Here is a 21,065-nt window from a genome sequence, read left to right as displayed (position 1 = left end):
CTCGTAGGATTAACACACATCAGTAGAGCCAAATAATTACAGCAGCTGAGCTAACAGTAAATCTCATTTGAGCACACAAAAATGGTTGCTCTATTGGAAGTTAAAACATTGCATTTTAAAATTGTTAGTCAACATCTTTTCAAATTAGTTTCACCAACTGTGGAGAAATCCAAGCAACACTTGAAAGTTTTGATGGATCTTAATTTTGAAACTGTTTCAAATGAAGCAACCTAAGTACTTGGATTTATTGACGATTACTAGCAAGACCCTTATCATCTGAGCTGAATGAGCAATGCACGTAAGCTTTTATCTGTCCCAGTCATTCCTAGGTAACTGAGGGCTAGCCAGTGCAACAGCAAGCAAATATAACCATAATCTTCATTTCTGCTATAAATAATAGGGGCAGGAATCATCCAGGAGGCTTGCATGCCAATATCCTGCTCCCTTCAAGCCGTCTTCAATTTTAGCCTGCTCTTTTGAGCAAACAGGAAAGATGCCGCAGGAAACCAATACTGTTCTTTGACTATGCAGATCAGACTCCAGTGACAGCATTTGGGCCTGACTCCTATTTTAAAGAATACCTGTGTCAGGAAGCCATTGCAGCTTTCGTGCTAGGTGAACATAACGGGAGTAATAGTCGGAGAAAGAAGTTGCACAAAGTTTTTAAACTTTTATTTTACTTTCCTTATGGGGCTAGGAAAACCAAAAGTGCTCCTCTGGGCCCAACCCAGAAAGTTATGGGGGGCAATTTTAACCTAACTCCCCTGCCTGAGAGTAAAATTGGGTGAGGTACAAAACCAGCGCAGTACCCAATCCCATCAGTTTCCCACCAGGTGAATGAAGCAAAAATTGTTCCTTAGGTCTACCCTGTTCCACATAACCCCTCCCCAAAGCCCTCACTGATCACAATGTTCTCCAGAAACCCCCTTCTTGCCTGAATGCACTCCTTTGGGTCCCAGCAATGGCATCTTGCTGCTTGCCAGCTTTCACTTCCCGTCAGTTTCACGTGCGCAACTGACTGGTGACATGCAGATGAGGTCCAGACATTGAAGTTGCCAGTGCATCATGTTCGTGAGGTCAGGACAGTGTTATGGCCAGGTGAGAAAGAGGTCCAGATTTCCCTTTCAGCTTTCACCTGGTCTTAATGCAGCAGGCTTTTATTTTTAAACACACTGTATTTAGCTCCCCCTTGGTGAATCCTTGTTCACTGCTTTCCAATTATAAGATAAAGAAATGAGTACAAACAGGCTTTCTTAGGTTTAAAGAAGAAAGGTGAAATTTTATTAAACTTAAACTCTAATTCGGTTATCACCTACGGATACACGACGCGCCCACGCTAGCATGCATATGCGATACACACATGCAGGTAGGGACAAAAAGAGCAGAAGAAAAATAAAGTGGAAAAGATTGAGGCAATCTCTGAAAAGGGATTTTTTTGTTGCTATGCTTTGAGCTCGTTGTAGTCCTTGATTGTAGGTATATCTTGCTTTTCGTTGGGGCCCAACAGTCTTCTTAAACCTTATTCACTGTAGGAGACTTTTCTCTCTTGGGCTCATGTGTCTTCAGGGGGTTTTGGAGTTCCATGGGAAAGAGATGGGAGCAGACAGGAGAGGAGGTCTGCCTCAGTTCAGGAGCAAATACCTTTCTGCTAGTTCAAACACTGTCTCTACAATTTAAAACTCCCCAAGTTGGCTAGCAGGGTAGTCACATGACTGGTCTAACCACTTCTGGCTTTGTGTATTGGGTGGGTCTACAAATACTGTCTGTTAATATGCAAAAATGTCTTTCCAGCCATGGGCGTGGCAACCCCTTGTATCAGGCCTTCTCTTCTTCCCAGCAACAATTTGAAATTTAATGTCCATGTGGTTAAATTAATATGCCTCATTCTTGGCAGGTGGAGGCCTGCATGACAACAGTTTACCATCCATCTCAGTCCCTGCCTGCCTGATTCCTACCCTAAGTTAATATTTCAGCTAACGTGTACTTTACAACAGTGGTGTTACATTCTTTGTACAGTGGAACCTATAATTATATGAGCTTTCTTTTGGTATTAATGAATTATCCTTCATTTTCCAAGGTTTCCTGTGGCTTAATCCCATTTCTAATCTAGCTTCAATTGCTAGAAATTCATTTTAAAGAATTTGCTTCTTGGAAAGCTGATTGGATTGAAAACTGACTTCGCAAAAGAAAGGAGGAGGTTAGGATAAATTTAAAAAGTCCTGCCCAGAGGGTAGTGAAGAGTGGAATTTTGCAAGTAGAATCTGTTCTTCCTTTGCCTATCCTATTCATAAAGTGTGGATGGTACTTCTAGTATTGTTCTAAAATTTGCTAATGACACCAAGTGTTGTGACCAGGTAATGAGTACATGGGGAGATCAACAACATTGAAAAGGATCTGAACAAATTAGATGTGTGAGTTAAGGAATGAAAGATGCAATTTACTGTACATAAATGTATGCTTATGTGTATTTGAACCTTGAACCTGCTTGCACAATGAAGAGTCCATTAGCTAAAATGGGAAATGAAATGGGTATGCTTTAGCAACCAAAACTTAGTATCTAGGTAAAGTTGTTGAGCAATGTTAACCCTCTACTTAGAGAAATCTTGAGGAAATTAATACAGGCTTGATGTTCCACACTTGCTTAAGTTCAAACCCTTTTTTAAAATAAACTCAGGCTTTCTCTTTTTTATTTCGTACATTCCAATTGTGTTTTTTTTACAAACGTTGGAAGAAAAAGCCATCATTATAACTTCTAGTGTGATGGGCGAAACTTTCTATTTCATTAAAATCAATGACTTTGCCAAAGTTAGAATATCAGTCTATGATTACTTCTAAGATTGTTAATTGATAAAATAATAATTGCACTCAATGCTTTAAATGCAATCAGACCAGAGAATCTTTCTATAAAACCTAGATTACCACACTTTCTCAATATTGTTCTTTTATGGTGCCATAAATTTAACTCTTCCTGGTGTACAGTAAAAAAAAAAGAAAATTTTTGTCATATCAAAATAGTATTCCATTGTGAGCCCTGTTTTCTACTTCGCATTTTGCAACAAATTTACACCAATTTCAAAAACCTTTTCCTTTTAATATAACAATGGCACAAATGCAGAAGCAATAATTAACACTAAAGTAAAAGGTTCTAATTACAATGTTGCGAAACCTCTAATAACATGTCATTACCAACATCTAACAAATAACTGCATATATTATTTCACATCCTTAAACTGCTGTCCTCTGTGATAATGTTTTACATGGTTAACAACATAATGGCATAACAACTACATGCAGAAAGGCTGAAAGAAATGTATTAATGCAATTTTAACATACAAAGACAGCTGCATTCTTTTTGCTTGGGAGATTCACAGTACTTGTGATATTGGACAAATGAATAATAAACCAACTTGTCATTGAAAGCATTGTTTTCATTATTAGCAAAGGTAGTTCTACTGTCAAATAGTCAGCAGACTGAGAAGACTGTAAATCCAAGCTTCACTGTCAGGTATAAGGACATTATCTGGACTGACACCACAGGGCAGTACCAAGGTAGTGTTAGACTATCAGAGGTGTCATCTTTCATTTTTGACATTTAGTCAAGACCCTGTCTGTACCATCAAGTGGATGTAAAAGACACTTTTTGAAGAAGAACAGGAGAGTTCTCCTGGTGACTTGCCTAATATTTATCCCTTAGCAAACATCACTGTAACTTAATATCTTGTGATTTATCTCATTGCTGTTTGTGAGATTTTGCTGCACACAAATTGTGTGTTGTGTTCCCTACATTACAACAGTGGCTACACTTCAAAAGTACATTATTGGCTGGGAAGCACTTTGGGATGTCCTGAGGACATAAAAGGCAGTATACAAGTGCAAGTGCAAAGGGCAGAGACGACCACCCTCTGAGGTCTGAAATGATCCTGTGACCCTAAAGTCTTCTGTAAATATTTTCAAAAACCCTCAGTGCTTCTCCCCAAAGTCTTAATGGTTTTCGTGTTAACATTAATTTTAATGTAGTTTTACTTGTTAATAAAATGTATCTTTGTGATTCAGTAGTTATCTCTCAGATGCAACAATGGGTTAAGAGACTGCTACATTTTGCCAACATCAGATGTCGAGTTACTTGTGTATTAGAAATTCTTCACTGAAATAAAAGGCCAAATTAATTTAATACCCAGTCACTGCTGAATTATGAGCCTTTTGCACTCATTAAATAACCCATATAATTCAATGCTAGACATGGCAGCATGTCCTGTTATTTACAGACACAAATGTCCTGGCTTAACTGTTAAAATTAGTGTAATGTATTAGCAAAATGTTGGAACTTAATTTGATTTAATATGTTGAGTTCTACAATACTGGCTGATTCACCTCCACTTTTTTCTCATGTTCCTTATTATTTGAAAACTTACTGTTGTGCACTTATGATTTAAGCTGCCACACTGTACCACTGCACTGCACCTGATAGTAGTTCTGGTCATACAGTTTTACAGAAAAGATGATGTGTTTACAATTTTTGACATATATATACATATTAAAACATTTTTATATTTGACTTTTCTGTCTAAAGGAGGCCCTGAGGATTGGAAACAGCTCTATTCTCCACAGAAGTAAAAGATCTTTGATAGCTCCTCCTATTTCGTTCCCTGAGAATCAAAGAGGACCATTCCCGAAGGTTATTGGACGGGTAAGAATTATGGCAGTTGGTTTACTTTGCTGATTTTCATTTATAATTATCCACCTATCCGGTGAACAGGTAGCTTGAGCGATCTTAGAGCAGACTAAGTTTACACAAAACATTGAAAATTACCATATCATTAAGTTTGAATGCACGGGGCAGAAATTGATATGTGCGTAAAGTCAACTCAGCAGCAAGGACTGCCATACTGAAACTGGTAAGCAAAAGGACCACAGGAAATTGATCCTCTTGCATCATCAAGGAGTAAGTAGCATGCTGGAGCATTAGTCCCACACCAAGTGTCTGACAAAGATGAAAGTCACTTTCATTGATGCTGGCACAGGCCTTATAGTAAGTCTGGGGTGGGGAGGAGGTCGAGAACGTGGTGAGCAGTGGCTGTACAGTGTTCAGACGTGATGGAGTTTAGCAAAGGAGTCTGAAGTGGGAGTTAGGTCAGTCATTTTCATAGGCAATGGGTCTGACTTTTGTTTCAGGAAGGGGCCTGGGATGACTAAGGAGCACCCTAACCAATCTGGCAAATCAACACACTTCCTGTGTGTTTAGGTTGCATGTATTTGGTGACAAATATTGTTAAGTGGTGGACCTTAATCTTCGTCCACAAAATGAGAAAACTGAGGTCAAATTTCGACACCCTTCCCACCCACCCCCCCCCCCCCCCCCCACCACCACCCCCACCCGTCCCCCTCCCCATCTTTCCTAAAACTACAATGGTCATAAGGGATTTTAATAGGTGATCGTATCTTGGACCAAGTAACTACGATATTTGCATCTGTAGGAACAGGTGCATTCTTGAAAATTCAAATAATGTTGATGAAAAACATAAGCAATTTGATAATTTTCAAGGCATTAAATGTTGAAAAAAGCATTCTCACCAGTGTAATATAATGGGATGAATTTGTATTTTCAGCACCAGGCAGTAGACTCAGCCTGGAGGACCAGCTGCCTGTTATATATGCAGTATAATGCAATATACGGTTGTTACTGGGCAGAATAAGTAAATAGTCTGTGAGTGTCATCACAGGAAGTGATGTAACAGAACTCGTACAGAACCTCTTATAGAGTGAAAGTGGAAGTCATTGAGGTCAGATGCATGTAAATAAACTCCTATTCCTGTAACTGTCAATCTCTCAGATAGTTTGTTGTATGACTTACTAGCATCAGAATATTCCAATATAGCCCACTCAATTGAAGTCAACAAAAAAGAAAATCAGTCTGAGTATGTATCAGGTGGATGATCTGCAATGCAGAACTTACCAAGTGCTGTTGAAAGCTCAAATGTACCCAACAATCCTCAAAATTCAGCTTCATTAATGTTCATATTGGGCTTTATAGTTCGGCACACTGATTGCATGATTTATTGTATTGACCACAAGTTTGTTTCCATTCGTACTGCATTTATTTAGTTCGTAAATACTCTGGGATACTTGATGAGGGAGGAAAATTTTCCATTAGTGCTGCTTCCAGCAAAATCATAAACATGTCCTTCAAGATTTCATCTCCCCAAATTACGAAGCATTAAGCTTACTCTGTAGTATTAATCATGCTGTTTCTCGTATTCACTGCTTGGGCTATCATTCAGTCTTTTTGAGATCTTGATACATGCTTTGCATAAGGATGATGATTATAGAGAAAATGTTGCTGCTGAATTGAAGTTATGTATTTGCTTAATTCAGCATTTTATTTACATAGCAGATGGTATGTGATTTTAGAAGAAAGAAATGCATTCTCAAACCTGCACACATACTTCAGTACTTGCTGAAATAGATCAGTTTACAAACCAATTAACAACACCTTGCACTTATATAGCACCTTCGATGTAGGATAACATCCCAAAGCACTTCACAGAGATACAAAGTAAAAAATAGGCATTGAGCCAAAGAAGGAGAAATTAGGAAGTATAAAAAAAAGCTAAAGTGATAGGTTTTAAGGAGGGTTTAAGATCCGGATACAGGCACTAAGAATAGCCATTCAGCACCTTGAGCCTATTCTGTCATTCAGTTACATCATGGCTGGTCTGTACCTCAACTCCATTTACCTGCATTTACCCTATCAAATCACTTTATCACTTTAAACACCTCAATTAGATCACCCCTCAACTTTCTAAATTCAGGAGAATACAAGTCAAATTTATGAAATCCGTTTTCATAATTTAAGCCCTAGTATCATTCTGGTGAATCTTTGCTTTACCCTCACCAAGGAAATTATATATTTCCTGAGGTTTCATGGCCAAAGCTGAACAACGTACTCTAGATAGGCTGTGACCATGGTTCTGTGCAACTGAAGCATCACTTTTTCACTTTTTAAAGTTCCAACTCCTTTGATATAAAGGCATATTGATAAATTCAATTCACCTTTTTGATTAGCACCCCAAAGGGCAAATTTTCAAATGTGGGCTCAAGAGAGTCAGCACCAGCAGGTTGATTCAAGTGAGAGGGGCATCTTTACCTAGGCTAATCCTTAGCTTGTGGAAGGGATAAAGTTCCTTTGTGGGCATTGTGCAACAAAATTGTAAACCCATTTATAAAGAATATGCTTCTGATCTTGTTACATATAATACACAGACAAAATCTCCCCTCCAAACCATGATGTCCACTGAACTGCACCTTCCAGCAGACTCATAGGATAGTGATCAGGAGCTGATGCCACCTTGGCTATTTTCCCCTTTCCAAACCCAAAGAGACAGAGGTCAATTCTCAATTCTTTGCTGTTGCCTACCTGTAATCCCCTAAATCTGCACAAATTGCAGTTTAGCCATATGGAGCAACAGATCCTAACATTTGGTTCCACACTGGGTTGTCGTCTTACCAATTAAGTGAGGGGATATCTATTATTTTCAAGTCTTTGACTGCAATAGGAGCAAAAGCAGATTAATTCTATGATAATCAGGTAGATTTTCAACTTGTCACCCACACGTAAAACTGTTGATTGACTGCTCATTATAGAAACTGCCTAATTTTCATCTCCATTGAAAACCTGCTCTCTCTTCTGCAATCTGTCTCAAATAATAACTTCTGTTTAATCAGATCAAAGTATGATTGTAGCAGAAGCTAGAAATGATCAGTGCAGCAGTTACAAATCCATTCACTACAAAAGCCATCATGATATTTTTAGGCACTTTTTTTTATGGTTTCCTGGGTAATAGTTTCAAAACAAAGCGTAGAAGGGGTCAAATCATAGTGATTGCAAAATGCTGCACTTAAGAGCAGAATTCACTTTACAAGATGGATTTTGAATTATTGTTTTTCAAAGAATACTGCATTTAAAATAATATGTAGCAAAACAAAAGTAATTTGCCTGCCATGCGATTGGTGTTCAAACTATGAGCTGTGTGTTGATGCTACTGTCTATGTTATGCTTACTTATTGTTTATTCTGGTTAGGCTGAAAAGTGGAAAATGATCGCATGACTGCAAAAGGTAGTGGTGCTGAATCTATCACTCAGTCGTTGCTTTGTCTTGGAATTGCTGTTTGGAGTCATTTACACATGAGATTGCAGTCCCTTTGGTTCATAATGATGGGAATGCAATGCACTTTCACAGTATTTACACTTCCTGACTGATTCAAGTACCAGTGGATGTTTTTAATTTACCAGCTTAACGTATGCACTGCACTTGTTTTCATACAACAATGACAGTAGATTCTCATTAGGCAATTTTTACTAGCCTGGTCCACAGCTGACCTAAACCCTGCACACCATACCATTGTAGAAGATGGGAGGCAGCACAGTTATGGAAACAACAGGAGCTCAGGAAGAGAAAATTCCAAGATGAAATTGGGAGTTGATTGATTGCATAATTGATTTTTAGAGAGTTCCCAGAGCACTGTATTCATAGAAAATCACGATCATTTAAAAAGAAAATACAAGTGCATCCCTCCCAGGATTTATAATGTTTGCAAGCAAGAGAGGAATCCCACATCTCAAAAATGGAAAGGTTAGCTACAAATGAAGATTGCATATTTCTCTATGACAGAAGTGACTCATGACAAGAGCCTAACTGCCAGCTTTTGCTGATGGTCTAGTGGAAAAGAGAGATAAATCCATAATTCATTTTCAAGCAAGATTAATGCAGAGTGAAATAATAACAGGCAATGCTGGAAACGTTCAGGCCAGATAATAATCTGTGGAGAGAAGGTTGAATTAATGATTCAGATTGATAACCTTTAACCCTGTCTTCCTTTCTCCACAGATGCTGCTTGGCCTGCTGAGTGTTACCTGCAATTTCTATTTTTATTTCAGATTTTTCGATGCAGAGTGAATTCTATTTCTGTGATATACATTTGTCTGAATCTCTGCTGTTTTAATAGAAGTGGGGGTAGGCGGATAGTGTTGGGGTGCAGAAATGTACCAGAGTTCCCAGTCAATTAGCATTCATAGTCAATTAGCTTCGAGATATGTTGTCCTCTTTGACATTCTGCAGAATCTTGTACTCGTACTTCTGAAAAGCTGGTGCTGAATTTATGGCCTTGACAGGCATGGGTTATTTAATTTAAAATTCCAGCAAATAATCATTCATTTTGTAAAACAATGATTGCCTGTGGTTTAATGAGCACAATTTTCCTTCAGAATATTCAAGGATGATGAGTTTAGAGACTTAACCAAATGATCCCTAGCACCAAACTATCAAACTCATAGGCCTCAAAACCCTGACTCATTGCCCAGAAATGCTCTGAACTCTAGTACTTACAAACTGAGAGTATTTCTCTTATTTCTACACAACTCAACATGGCACCAAATGCGAGATTTATTTTTTAAAGCAATAAATTTTATTATGGGCTGAATTTTACAGACCCCTGATGTCGGGGTTCGTGGATGCGGGGGTGGGGGGGCTGGAAAATGCCTCTGGGAGAGGGCCGCCAAGCACCCCGACGCCAGGAGGGCCCGGCCCAATACTGCCGGCGGCAGTGAGGCCTTGTGGTGGCTCTCCTGCCGCTCGGTGATGGGATCGCAATTTAAATATGTAAAGAGGTACTTACCATGCCAAATGTTGCATCCTGCTGCAAGTGGGTAATCAGTTTTGAATATTGAGCTGAATAAGATGCTCTCACGTGCCTTCACGTTCCCGACCAATAAAAGTCAGCAGAACAGAGGTGGCAGTGCTTGGAGCCTGTGAAGGTGGGTGAGGGAGTGTTGCGATATGGGTCTTAACTCTGCATTCATGTACGGACGTGGGTAGGGGAGAGTATTAAAGGGGTCTCAACACTGCATTCATGTACGGAGGTGAGTGGAAGAGGTTATTAAAGGCATCTCAACCCTGCATTCGTGTACAAAGGTGGGTGGAGGAGGGTATTCAAGGGGTCGCGACTCTGCATTCGTGTATGGAAGTGGGTGGGGGAGGGTATTAAAGGGGTCTTAACTATGCATTTGTGCCACTCTGCGCCTGTGAATGTTTGGGGGAGTGAAGGAACAATGGCAGTCCAGGACTCCTTTGTGTGGAGTGGGGGCCACAAATGGTAGGTGGTTTAAGGTAATGTCACAGGTGGGCCAATCCAGGCAACTGCAACAATATGAATGAGGTCATGCTGCCCCATTCTTAGTGAAAGCTAAGACAGGCAATGCCATGCCACACCATATAGGTGATGCATGAATGCATGAACCAATCCTCATTTTCTTTGCCTCATTAGGTGTCTTTGAAGTACTGAAGGAACTGAGTTTAACTGCAACATTGAGATGGTATACCCCGTCTTCATTGATCCATGTTCCGTGAGGTGCCATATCTGCCGGAGGCAAAACCAAGAGGCAGGTGCAGTCCATGTGGAAGCCCCCAGATAACAGCAGTAGCAGTCCCCAAGGCAAATTTGGCAGTACAGAACAGGGTGCATCTACAGGTCTCACATGACATACTTGCAGATGTCTGAGCACCTGTGTCAGAGGAAGCAATTTTTTTATTCGTTCGTGGGATGTGGGCATCACTGGCTAGGCCAGCATTTATTGCCCATCCCTAATTGTCCTTGAGAAAGTGATGGTGAGCTGCCTTCCTAAACCGCTGCAGTCCATGTGGGGTAGGTACACCCACAGTGCTGTTAGGAAGGGAGTTCTGGGATTTTGACCCAGCGACAGTGAAGGAACGGCGATATAGTTCCAAGTCAAGATGGTGTGTGGCTTGGTGGGGAACTTGCAGGTGGTGGTGTTCCATGCCCTTGTCCTTCTAGCTGGTAGAGCTCATAGGTTTGAAAGGTGCTGTCTATGGAGCCGTGGTGCGTTGCTGCAGTGCATCTTGTAGATGGTACACACTGCTGCCACTGTGCATCGGTGGTGGAGGGAATGAATGTTTGTGGATGGGGTGCCAATCAAGCGGGCTACTTTGTCCTGGATGGTGTTGAGTTTCTTGAGTGTTGTTGGAGCTGCACCCATCCAGGCAAGTGGAGAGTATTCCATCACTCTCCTCACTTGTGCTTTGTAGATGATGGACAGGCTTTGGGGAGTCAGGAGGTGAGTTACTCACTGCAGGGTTCCTTGCCTCTGACCTGCTCTTGTAGCCACGGTATTTATAAGGCTACTCCAGTTCAGTTTCTGGTCAATGGTACCCCCAGGATGTTGATAGTGGGGGATTCAGTGATCATAATGCCATTGAATATCAAGGGGAGATGGTTAGATTCTCTCTTGCTTGAGATGGTCATTGCCTGGCACTTGTGTGGCACGAATGTTATTTGCCACTTATCAGCCCAAGCCTGGATATTGTCCAGGTCTTGCTGCATTTCTGCGCGGATTGTTTCAGTATTTGAGGAGTCCCAAATGGTGCCGAACATTGTGCAATCATCAGCAAACATCCCTATTTCTGATCTTATGATTGAAGGAAGGCCATTGATGAAGCCGCCTGATGAAGATGTTTGGGCCAAGGATACTATCTTGAAGAACTCCTGCAGTGATGTCCTGGAGCTGAGATGATTGACTTCCAACAACCACAACCTTTGCGCTAGGTATGACTCCAACCAGTGGAGAGCTTTCCCCCTGATGCCCATTGACTCCAGTTTTGCTGGGCTCCTTGATGCCATACTTGGTCAAATGCTGCCTCGACGTCAAGGGCAGTCACTCTCACCTCACCTCTTGAGTTCAACTCTTTTGCCCATGTTGAACCAATGCTGGAATGAGGTCTGGAGCTGAGTGGCCCTGGCGGAACCCAAACTGAGTGTCAGTGAGCAGGTTATTGCTAAGCAAATGCTGCTTGATAGTACTGTTCACGACACTTTCCATCATTTTACTGATGATTGAGAGTAGGCTGATGGGGTGGTAATTGGCCGGATTGGACTTGTCCTGTTTTTTGTGTACAGGACATACCTGGAGCACAGGTCTTCAGTACTATTGTCAGAATGTTGTCAGGGCCCATAGCCTTTGCAGTATCCAGTGCCTTCAGTCGTTTCTTGATATCACACGGAGTGCATCGAATTGGCTGAAAACTGGCATCAATGATGCTGGGGACTTCACCAGGAGGCCAAGATGGATCATCAACTTGGCACTTCTGGCTGAAGTTGCAAATGCTTCAGCCTTATCTTTTGCACTGATGTGCTGGGGATATTTGTGAAGCCACCTCCTCCAGTTAGTTGTTTAATTGTCCTCTTGCATTCACGACTGGATGTGACAGGACTGCAGAGCTTAGATCTGATCCGTTGGTTATGGGATTGCTTATCTCTGTCTATCGCATGCTGCTTGCATTGTTTGGCATCCAAATAGTCCTGGGTTGTAGCTTCACCAGGTTGACACCTCATTTTGAGGTATGCCTGGTGCTGCTCCTGGCATGCCCTCCTGCACTCTTCATTGAACTAGGGTTGGTCCCCGGCTTGATGGTAATGGTAAAGTGGGTAAAGTGGTAAAGCCGGGCCATGAGGTTACAGATTGTGGTTGAGTACAATTCTGTTGCTGCTGATGGCCCACAGCGCCTTATGGATGCCCAGTTTTGCATTGTTAGATCTGTTCTAAATCTATCCCATTTAGCATGATGGTAGTGCCACACAACACGATGGAGGGTATTCTCAATGTGAAGACAGGACTTTGTCTCCACAAGGACTCTGAGGTGATCACTCCTACCAATACTGTCATGGACAAATGCATCTGCAGAAGGCAGATTGGTGAGGATGAGGTCAAGTATGTTTTTCCCTCTTGTTGGTTCCCTCACCACCTGCCGCATACCCAGTCTAACAGCTATGTCCTTTAGAACTCGGCAAGCTCGGTCAGTAATGGTGCTACCGAGCCACTCTTGGTGATGGACATTGAAGTCCCCCACCCAGAGTACATTCTGTGCCCTTGTCACCCTCAGTGTTTCCTCCAAATGCTGTTCAACATGGAGGAGTACTGATTCATCAGCTGGGGGGTGCGCGCGATAGGTGGTAATCAGCGGGAGGTTTCCTTCCCCATGTTTGATCTGATGGAGTGAAACTTCATGGGGTCTGAAGTCAATGTTGAGGACGCCCAGGGAAATTCCCTCCCGACTGTATACCACTGTTCCGCCACCTCTGCTGGGTCAGTCCTGCCGGTGGCTCAGGACATACCTGGGGATGGTGATGGTGGTGTCTGGGACATTGTCTGTAAGGTATGATTCAGTGAGTATGACTAAGTCAGGCTGTTGCTTGAAGAAAGCTGTTCCGAAGAAGGGTCACTGACCCGAAACGTTAACTCTGCTTCTCTTTCCACAGATGCTGCCAGACCTGCTGAGTGGTTCCAGCATTTCTTGTTTTTATTGTTGCTTGACTAGTCTGTGGGACAGCTCTCCCAATTTTGGCACAAGCCCCCAGATTTTGTAAGGAGGACTTTGCAGGGTCGACATGGTTTGCCTAGTCGATGCCAGGTGGTCTGTCCGGTTTCATTCCTTATTGACTTTGCAGTGGTTAGATACAACTGAGTGGCTTGCTAGGCCATTTCAGAGGGCATTTAAGAGTCAACCACATTGCTTTAGGTCTGGAGTCACATGTAGGCCAGACTAGGTAAGGACAGCAGATTTCCTTCCCTAGAGGACATTAGTGACTGCAGATGTCGAGAGTGACGATGACACATCTCTGTGCACTGCTGAACGAGGACCTGCAGCCGATAGAGTTTAGTGGATATCTATGCCTGTGGCCCTCAAAGTGACAGCGTCTCTTAACTTCTACACCTCTGCATTATTTCAGGGACCTTTGTGGGGTCACACAGTCAGCAGTACACTGTTGTATCAGGAAGGTCACCAATGCCATGTACTGGAGGCCCAGTGACAATGTTCACTTCAGCATGGACACGGAGAGTCAGGCTCAGAGTGCCGTCAGATTTGGCTTCATCATGGGATTTCTGCAGGTGCAAGGGTTCATAGACAGCAGCTATGTGGCCATCATGGCTCCCGTCGGATGGCCAGCTGCATACCTCAACCGAAAGGGCTTCCACTTGCTCAACTTGCAGCTGGTATGTGATCACTGGAAGCCCTTCATGCAAGTCTGTGCCTGCTTTCCAGGCAGCTGCCATGACGCCTTCATCCTGCACCAGTCTGTGGTGCTGCTGCCCTGCACTGCACCGGCTCAGATCAACAGGTGTATTCTTGGAGACAAGGGCTACCGCTTGCAGACCTGGCTCCTGATGCTGGTGAGAAACCCCACCAGTGATGCAGAGGAGAGATACAACGCCTGTCACAGCGCGACATGAGCCACCATTGAGCAGTCTATCGGCATGCTGAAGGTGGACTTCCGCTGCCTGGATAGATCAGGTGGGACCCGACAGTACGCACCAGAAAGGGTTTCTCATATAGTTGCTATATGCTGTGCACTGCACAGCTTTGCACTAAATTGTGGGGGGGCCTTTCAGGATAGGGAGATATGTGAGCAGGACTCCTCCTCAGACGATGAGGATGCAGAGGGCTTGCAGCAGGAAATGCGCATGGGAGGACGGAGAGCATCCAGGCAGCGCATACAGGGCGAGCAGCGAGCAAGGGATGCACAACAACGCTTTATTGCTCAGCGCTTCTCCAGATCCTAAAGTGCACCATGTGCTCTGCATGCCACACACCACCCTCGTTCACCTGTTGTGCAGCCGTCCACATCTGTAACATCTTTGTCTCCACCATTACTGGGCCATTGTCCATGTGACTGCATACGTGGAGAGGCACATGACGCATACTGACATGGCAATAATGTTATTCCATACATTGGCAGTTCTGTCAGGCCAATGATGTAATGGGAGGAGACATGATCAGTGCATGCTGGCACACATCATTCACATAGTAAAAACGATATATATTGGTGAAGCACATTTAGTGACAAAAAATGATACATGGTCACGTCACCCGTGAAAGCCCATTTGTGTCATGGTGTCTTTTTGACACGTTTGTGGGTACTCCTTCGCAGTGCCACTTCTGTACTAGCAGCTTGACTGGAGGCAGGCTGCTGATCAGGATGCCCTTTGGCTTTGGATGATCTTGGTAGTCATTCTCTGGGCACCTGAGGCCTGGAGGGACCCGGCTGCCTGGGGATCTCCTGCACCAGTGCAAGACTCTCCTCAGATGTCGTGGCTGCTGGAGCTAGACTCACTGGCGGAGGAGCTGAGAGGCCGGTGTCCACATTGGAATCATCTTGGAGTCTCCAAACCCCATGGGCCCTCTCTCGACTAGTCACTGCTGTGTCCAGCTCAGGGCCATGGCGAGGATTTGCAGGTCAGTGTGGATCATTGGAATCTGGCTCTCCAAGAGAGCCAGCATCCTCTCCATGGATGAAGCCATGCGCTCAAATGCCTGGGACATGGCAGCTGTCATGGCCTGGATGGACTCCCCCACCTACCGCTCAAGGCTGTGCATGGCCTGTGGCATCTCCGCCAGATGTTGCCTTGATTGTTCCTGCAGCTCCAACATGCCCTGTGCTGTTGACAACAGAGGGTCATCAGCCTGGGGCTCAGCAGGGGCCTGGACACCCACAGTCCTCCGACTGTCAGTGGCCTCGGCTGTCTCAGCCTCAGCCAGCTGTTCGGGCACATGTGTTGTGCTCTCACCAGCTTGTGACTCGGACTTTAAAGCTGATCGGATTTGCATCAAGGTGAATGTATCTGTGCTGGTGGAAGGTGTGGGAGTGTCATGGGACGCTGTGTCCTCTGAGGCTTTCTCTTCCTCAGAGGTGCGGGACATCTCCAGAGCTTGCAGTTCTGAATCAGAGCCCTGAAGATACAATGTGAAGAGCACAGTTTTAATTTTTATGATGCACATGTAACAATTATGACAGCATTGTCTCAAATAATAAAATGTTCGAAGTAATCATTGTGTTTGTCAAATGACTGTATGTTCACCCAGGACCCCGAGCTCCATTTCCACAATGGCACAGTCTCCCTGGATGGCAGCCAACTCCAGGGCTGCCTCCTCTGCCAGTGTCAGCTGTCTCATGTCTGGCACCCCTCCACCAGTCCTGGAGGCCTCCCGCGCATTGTGGGCCCTCTTAACTTGGAGGACCAAGGAGGCAGATATTGAGCATTGCCAAACAACAACACAACATATGTCACAACAGGAGCACTGGACCCAAAGGTGGGGGAACCTTGGTCTGTACTACTGACTCAGCCTGTCATGTAGGTGCCATGTTCTGAGCAGCAAACAAGGATGAGTTCTTTCATACATGCAGCCATTGATGTAGCATTATTACTCTCTGCCCTGACCTCCCTGTCTTTGGCATGGCAGTGGCACCCATGAGCCACTCTGTGTGGAGACACCCAGGTCAAGTAGAGCCATGCAATAAAGTGCCACTTACCCCTTTGCTGAGCGCAAGAGATCATTCACCCTCTTGTGGCACTGGGCCCAGTCCCGACGGATGGCCCCACGGCAGCTTACCTCCTCTGCTATCTCCGTCCAGGCTTGCTTGGTCAGGCGGGAGGGCCTCTTCTTACCATCGCTGGGGCAAAGGACTTCCTGCCTTGCCCATGGAGTCCAGAGGAAAGTGAGCAGGGAGGCATCGCTGAACTGTGGGGCCACCCTTCCTCGCACCTCTGTCATCTCATGTGCCTTCCAGAGGTCTTAGTTTACAGATGTGCCTGAACAGATTATTCTGCGCTGCCTGGTCAGCCCCCTCCAGGTCACTGTATATAACTATAAGAGGAAGTTGAGGCACAGACCATTGTATCTTCCAAGGGAAATTCAGTACATAATTGAAGCCACAGAAAATTCAAGTCTATAGGGAGAAAGTGTGGCATCATATTAGCTTTGGATTGTTCTAATTAAGAGCCACACAGACACAATGGGCCAATGGTCGACTTTTGTACTGTAAACTTATTTGGCCCAACATTTAAAAAGAAATTTAAAAAAACCCTCCCCAAAGTAATTTTGAACCTGTTGAAATTCTGATTTTGTAATGCAATTTTGTTCTTCAAAGTTGACAGAGAAATGAATTGGATCCCAATGAGGTGTAATGGCCAAGTGAGGAGGGTTTGAAGGGCTTCCCTCTCCTTCTTAGCCCACAACAGGTTTAATACTTTCTTAAAGTGGATGTACCGTCCAATTCAGTCGGTGTTTGATTACTTACTTCTATTGTCATAACAAGAATCAATTGGACAGGTTTTCTTTAGTTAACAAATAGAGGTTAACTTTATTGTACCTTAAACCGATCTAATAAAATAATAAACAAGGCGCCAACATTTACTCTCACATACACACTAAAGATTTACACACACACAAATAGGTTACAGAGTAGGGAAAGGTAGATTACGGTAGATTGGTTGAGTTAGAGTCCATTAAAAAAGGTATACAGTCTGTGGAGTTTGTTGATTCGGCCGGTTTCTAGCTGAATTCGGTGGTCCTGAGGCTTTCAGTTTAAAGAGGTAGATGACTGGTTCGGTGAGTTTCTTAGAGATAGCAATGTGGATGATTTCCTCCAATGGGGTTATGGATTGTAGCCGGAGTATGCAAAGGTGGTCAGTCAATAGGCAGGTTTGAAAGCTTTCAAGCTGGAATGGAGACAGAGAGGGACCCCCACTTAGAGTCTGCTCATGTCAGAGTCCAGTTGCTTCTCCTCTGCTGCAGAGAAAACACCAACTTAAAACCATAGATGGGAAGGGGCTTATCACATGACATTGACTCAGTGATTCAAACATAGCAGTTAGCAGTATTTCTCTGCTTGCTGAGAGAACAGGTAGTTCCTTAAAACTTGCTGGGTCTTGGTTCTTGCTGGGAAATGCAGACATTTCGCCTCTCTCCTCACAGTCCTTTGCAAAGTAGGATACAGTGTAGCAAACCAGGTGATCATCTTAAGCTTAAAGGATGACTTTGCTGGCAGCTTCTTTTTAACACGTCTTTAAAAAAATATATATAAATTTAGATCTCCAGTCAGTGGATTAAAAAAAATTATTATTCAACAAAGCCATTGGCGTGACAGGTGTTCAAAATCTGGAGATAGTAGGCAGGGAGAAACTGTTCCCATTGGCGGAAGTGTTGAAAACCAGAGGAGACCGGTTTAAGGTGAATGTAAAAGAACCAAAGGCGACATGAGAAAACTTTTTTATGCAGCAAGTGGTTAAGAACTGAAATACCTGAGCTTGTATTGGAGGCAGATTCAATCGTAGCTTTTAAATGGGAAAAGGGTGGGGGAATGGAATTAGCAGAGCTGTTCTCAGAGCGCTGGCACGGACGTGAAGGCCCAAATGACCTCCTCCTATGCTGTAACCATTCTATGATTCTATTCTATGAGTTACAATTTTGTCATTTCACTTTTGGGGTTTCAATCTACTCCATTCAAATACGGTGAAAGCATCTCCTCACCTATATGAATTGAATTTGAACAATCTCAATGCAGTTATCAACAGATATGTATCAACAGCACAAAATTGTCTATAATTTATTATAAATTCACGGTTTCACTCAAAGAAGTGATGAGGATTTCTATTGTTAAAATGAGAAAGTATCAGAAATGTGGTTCAAAAAGGATGCTTTCCTGACGTTAGCATTAGGGCTCATTGTTGGGAGCCTTACTTTGCTCAAAACTATGCTACACCTACTGTAAGGATCTTGGTTTTGAGTTCTGGGAAATTCCATACAATCACAAATTAAAGAACACAATTACAATGTTTGGAAAAATATTATCCTGGTAAATAGGTCTTCATGTAACATGTTACTCTGTCGGATCACTTGCAAAGACCATAAGCAGATTTACTAAATGCCCTCTATTTACATCACGTATAGTTCAAAGATTAACACAATATAGACAGCATGCCGAAAAGCTATAAATGATCGCCCATAATTCAATTTATATTTTAGCAGACACATTGCTGGAACAGAGATTTAAATAGAATTCTATCACATGCCAGAAGTTGTGTTCAAATAACCATTTTGTTAGGTCAAATGAAAAGCAAAGAAAGGGAGAATATAATTAATAATATATGTCCTAAAAGGTAAATCACTTAACTTATATAGTACACCTGATCTTCAGGCAATTTACTTATTGCACTGTACAACACATGTCCTTAGAATGATATAAATGTACAATCTTGGGCCAAAAGGTTAATATGCAGGTACAGCAAGTAATTTGGAAGGCAAATAGAATGTTGACATTTATTGCAATGGAGGATGGAGTATAAAAGTAGGGAAGTCTTGCTACAACTATGCAGGGCATTGGTGAGACTTAGAGTACAGCATACAATTTTGGTCTCCTTACATAAGGAGGGATATACTTGCATTGGAAGCAGTTCAGAAAAGCTTCACTGGGCTGATTCCTGGAATGAAGGGATTGTCTTCTGAGAAGAGATTAGTTTTTTAGTTTAGAGATACAGCACTGAAACAGGCCCTTCGGCCCACCGAGTCTGTGCCGGCCATCAATCACCCATTTATACTAATCCTACACTAATTCCATATTCCTACCACATCCCCACCTGTCCCTATATTTCCCTACCACCTACCTATACTAGGGGCAATTTATAATGGCCAATTAACCTATCAACCTGCAAGTCTTTGGCATGTGGGAGGAAACCGGAGCACCCGGAGGAAACCCACGCAGACACAGGGAGAACTTGCAAACTCCACACAGGCAGTACCCAGAATTGAACCCGGGTCGCTGGAGCTGTGAGGCTGCGGTGCTAACCACTGCACCACTGTGAGCAGGCTGGGCCTATACTCATTGGAGTTTAGCAAAATGAGAGGTGATCTTATTGAAACATATTCTGAGGGATCTTGACAGGGTAAAGACTGAGAGGATGTTTCTCCTTGTGGGGGAATCTAGAACTGGGGGCACAATTTCAGAATAAGGGGTCTCCCATTTTCAAGGGAGATGAGGAGGAATTTCTTCTCTCAGAGGGTTGTTAATCTTAGAAATTCTCTTTCCCTGAAAGCAGTGGAGGCTAGTTATTGAACCTATTCAAGGCTGAGTTAGACAGGTTTTTGATCTACAAGGGAGTTGAGGGTTATGGGGGAAGGCAGGAAAATGTAATTAAGGCCACAATCAGAACAGCCATTATTGAATGGCGGAGCAGGATTGAGGGGCCAAATGGCCTACTCCTGCTATATCTTATGATCTTATAAAATCAAAGGGCTGAAGTGTTACTCTTGGTTGTGCTTCCTTTAGTTATTACCCCAAGTGCTGAAGCCACAGCTAGAAAAGCAGAATAGGGAGAGCTGAAATAGACAGAGAGGGACAGAACATACATTAAGTTACTAGATTTTTATGCTGTTTTATCTCCCAGCAGGACCTTTACTGGGGTCAGCTCATACTTCCTGCTAATCTACCTGAATGCAAACCTGCATCACAAAAGCACTCCTCAGAACACCATGCAATCCTTTCTTTTTCTGTAAATAACCTCTCTGGGTGGGATTGCTAAATCATACTGAATTGTAGGCTATTTTGTACTGTGAGTCATGCCCATCGTAATAGGTCATTTTGTTTTGGACCCTTACAACTGGCAGAGAGAACCTTTCCCTCTATCTGTGCAGACTCGATCATATAACATCACAGTTTAAAAAAAAAATTCCATAGAAAAACTAATTTATACTTAGTTTGTCCAGAGTCCTTTCCACATTTCATTAACATCCATAGTAACAATCAAGCTTGCTGAGCGTGGAATGGCAAGAGACTCTGGAACAAAGGTAGACAGCACTCTTCCTAACACCTGCTGGTAGATACAATAATGAACAAATTACCCTTCAAGAACAGATTCCTTTCTCATTGTCTGACTCGTTAGATCATTAAACTATATAATTCCTTAAAGACTTTATACATAGACATTTTGTTGAATTTCATGTTTTAAAATGCACAAATTTATATAATACATTAATAAGGCCACAATTGGAATACTGAATCATAGGAGGATAACAGCACAGAAGGAAGCCATTCACCCCATCATGTCTGTGCTGGCTCTCTGCAAGAGCAACTCAACTCGTCCCACTCCCCTGCCCTTTCCTCATAGCCCTGCAAATTTTTCCTCTTCAGGTGCTTATCCAATTCCCTTTTGAAAGCCACGA

The 21,065-nt window shown here is 43.0% G+C and overlaps 1 protein-coding gene across 1 annotated transcript in view; it reads left to right on the top strand.

Annotated features, from left to right (window-relative positions):
• cdh13 (cadherin 13, H-cadherin (heart)) overlaps window positions 1–21,065 on the top strand; it is a 1,084,899-nt gene that overhangs the window by 377,924 nt on the left and 685,910 nt on the right. The window contains exon 4 of the mRNA XM_068049165.1: window positions 4,571–4,687. Within this exon, the coding sequence (XP_067905266.1) occupies window positions 4,571–4,687 (117 nt within the window). The remainder of the gene's footprint in view (window positions 1–4,570; window positions 4,688–21,065) is intronic.

Source organism: Heterodontus francisci, chromosome 17, assembly GCF_036365525.1.
Source record: "Heterodontus francisci isolate sHetFra1 chromosome 17, sHetFra1.hap1, whole genome shotgun sequence".
NCBI lineage: Eukaryota > Metazoa > Chordata > Chondrichthyes > Heterodontiformes > Heterodontidae > Heterodontus > Heterodontus francisci.
Note: the sequence above shows the minus strand (reverse complement) of the source record. Positions and strands in the feature narration are given on the sequence as shown.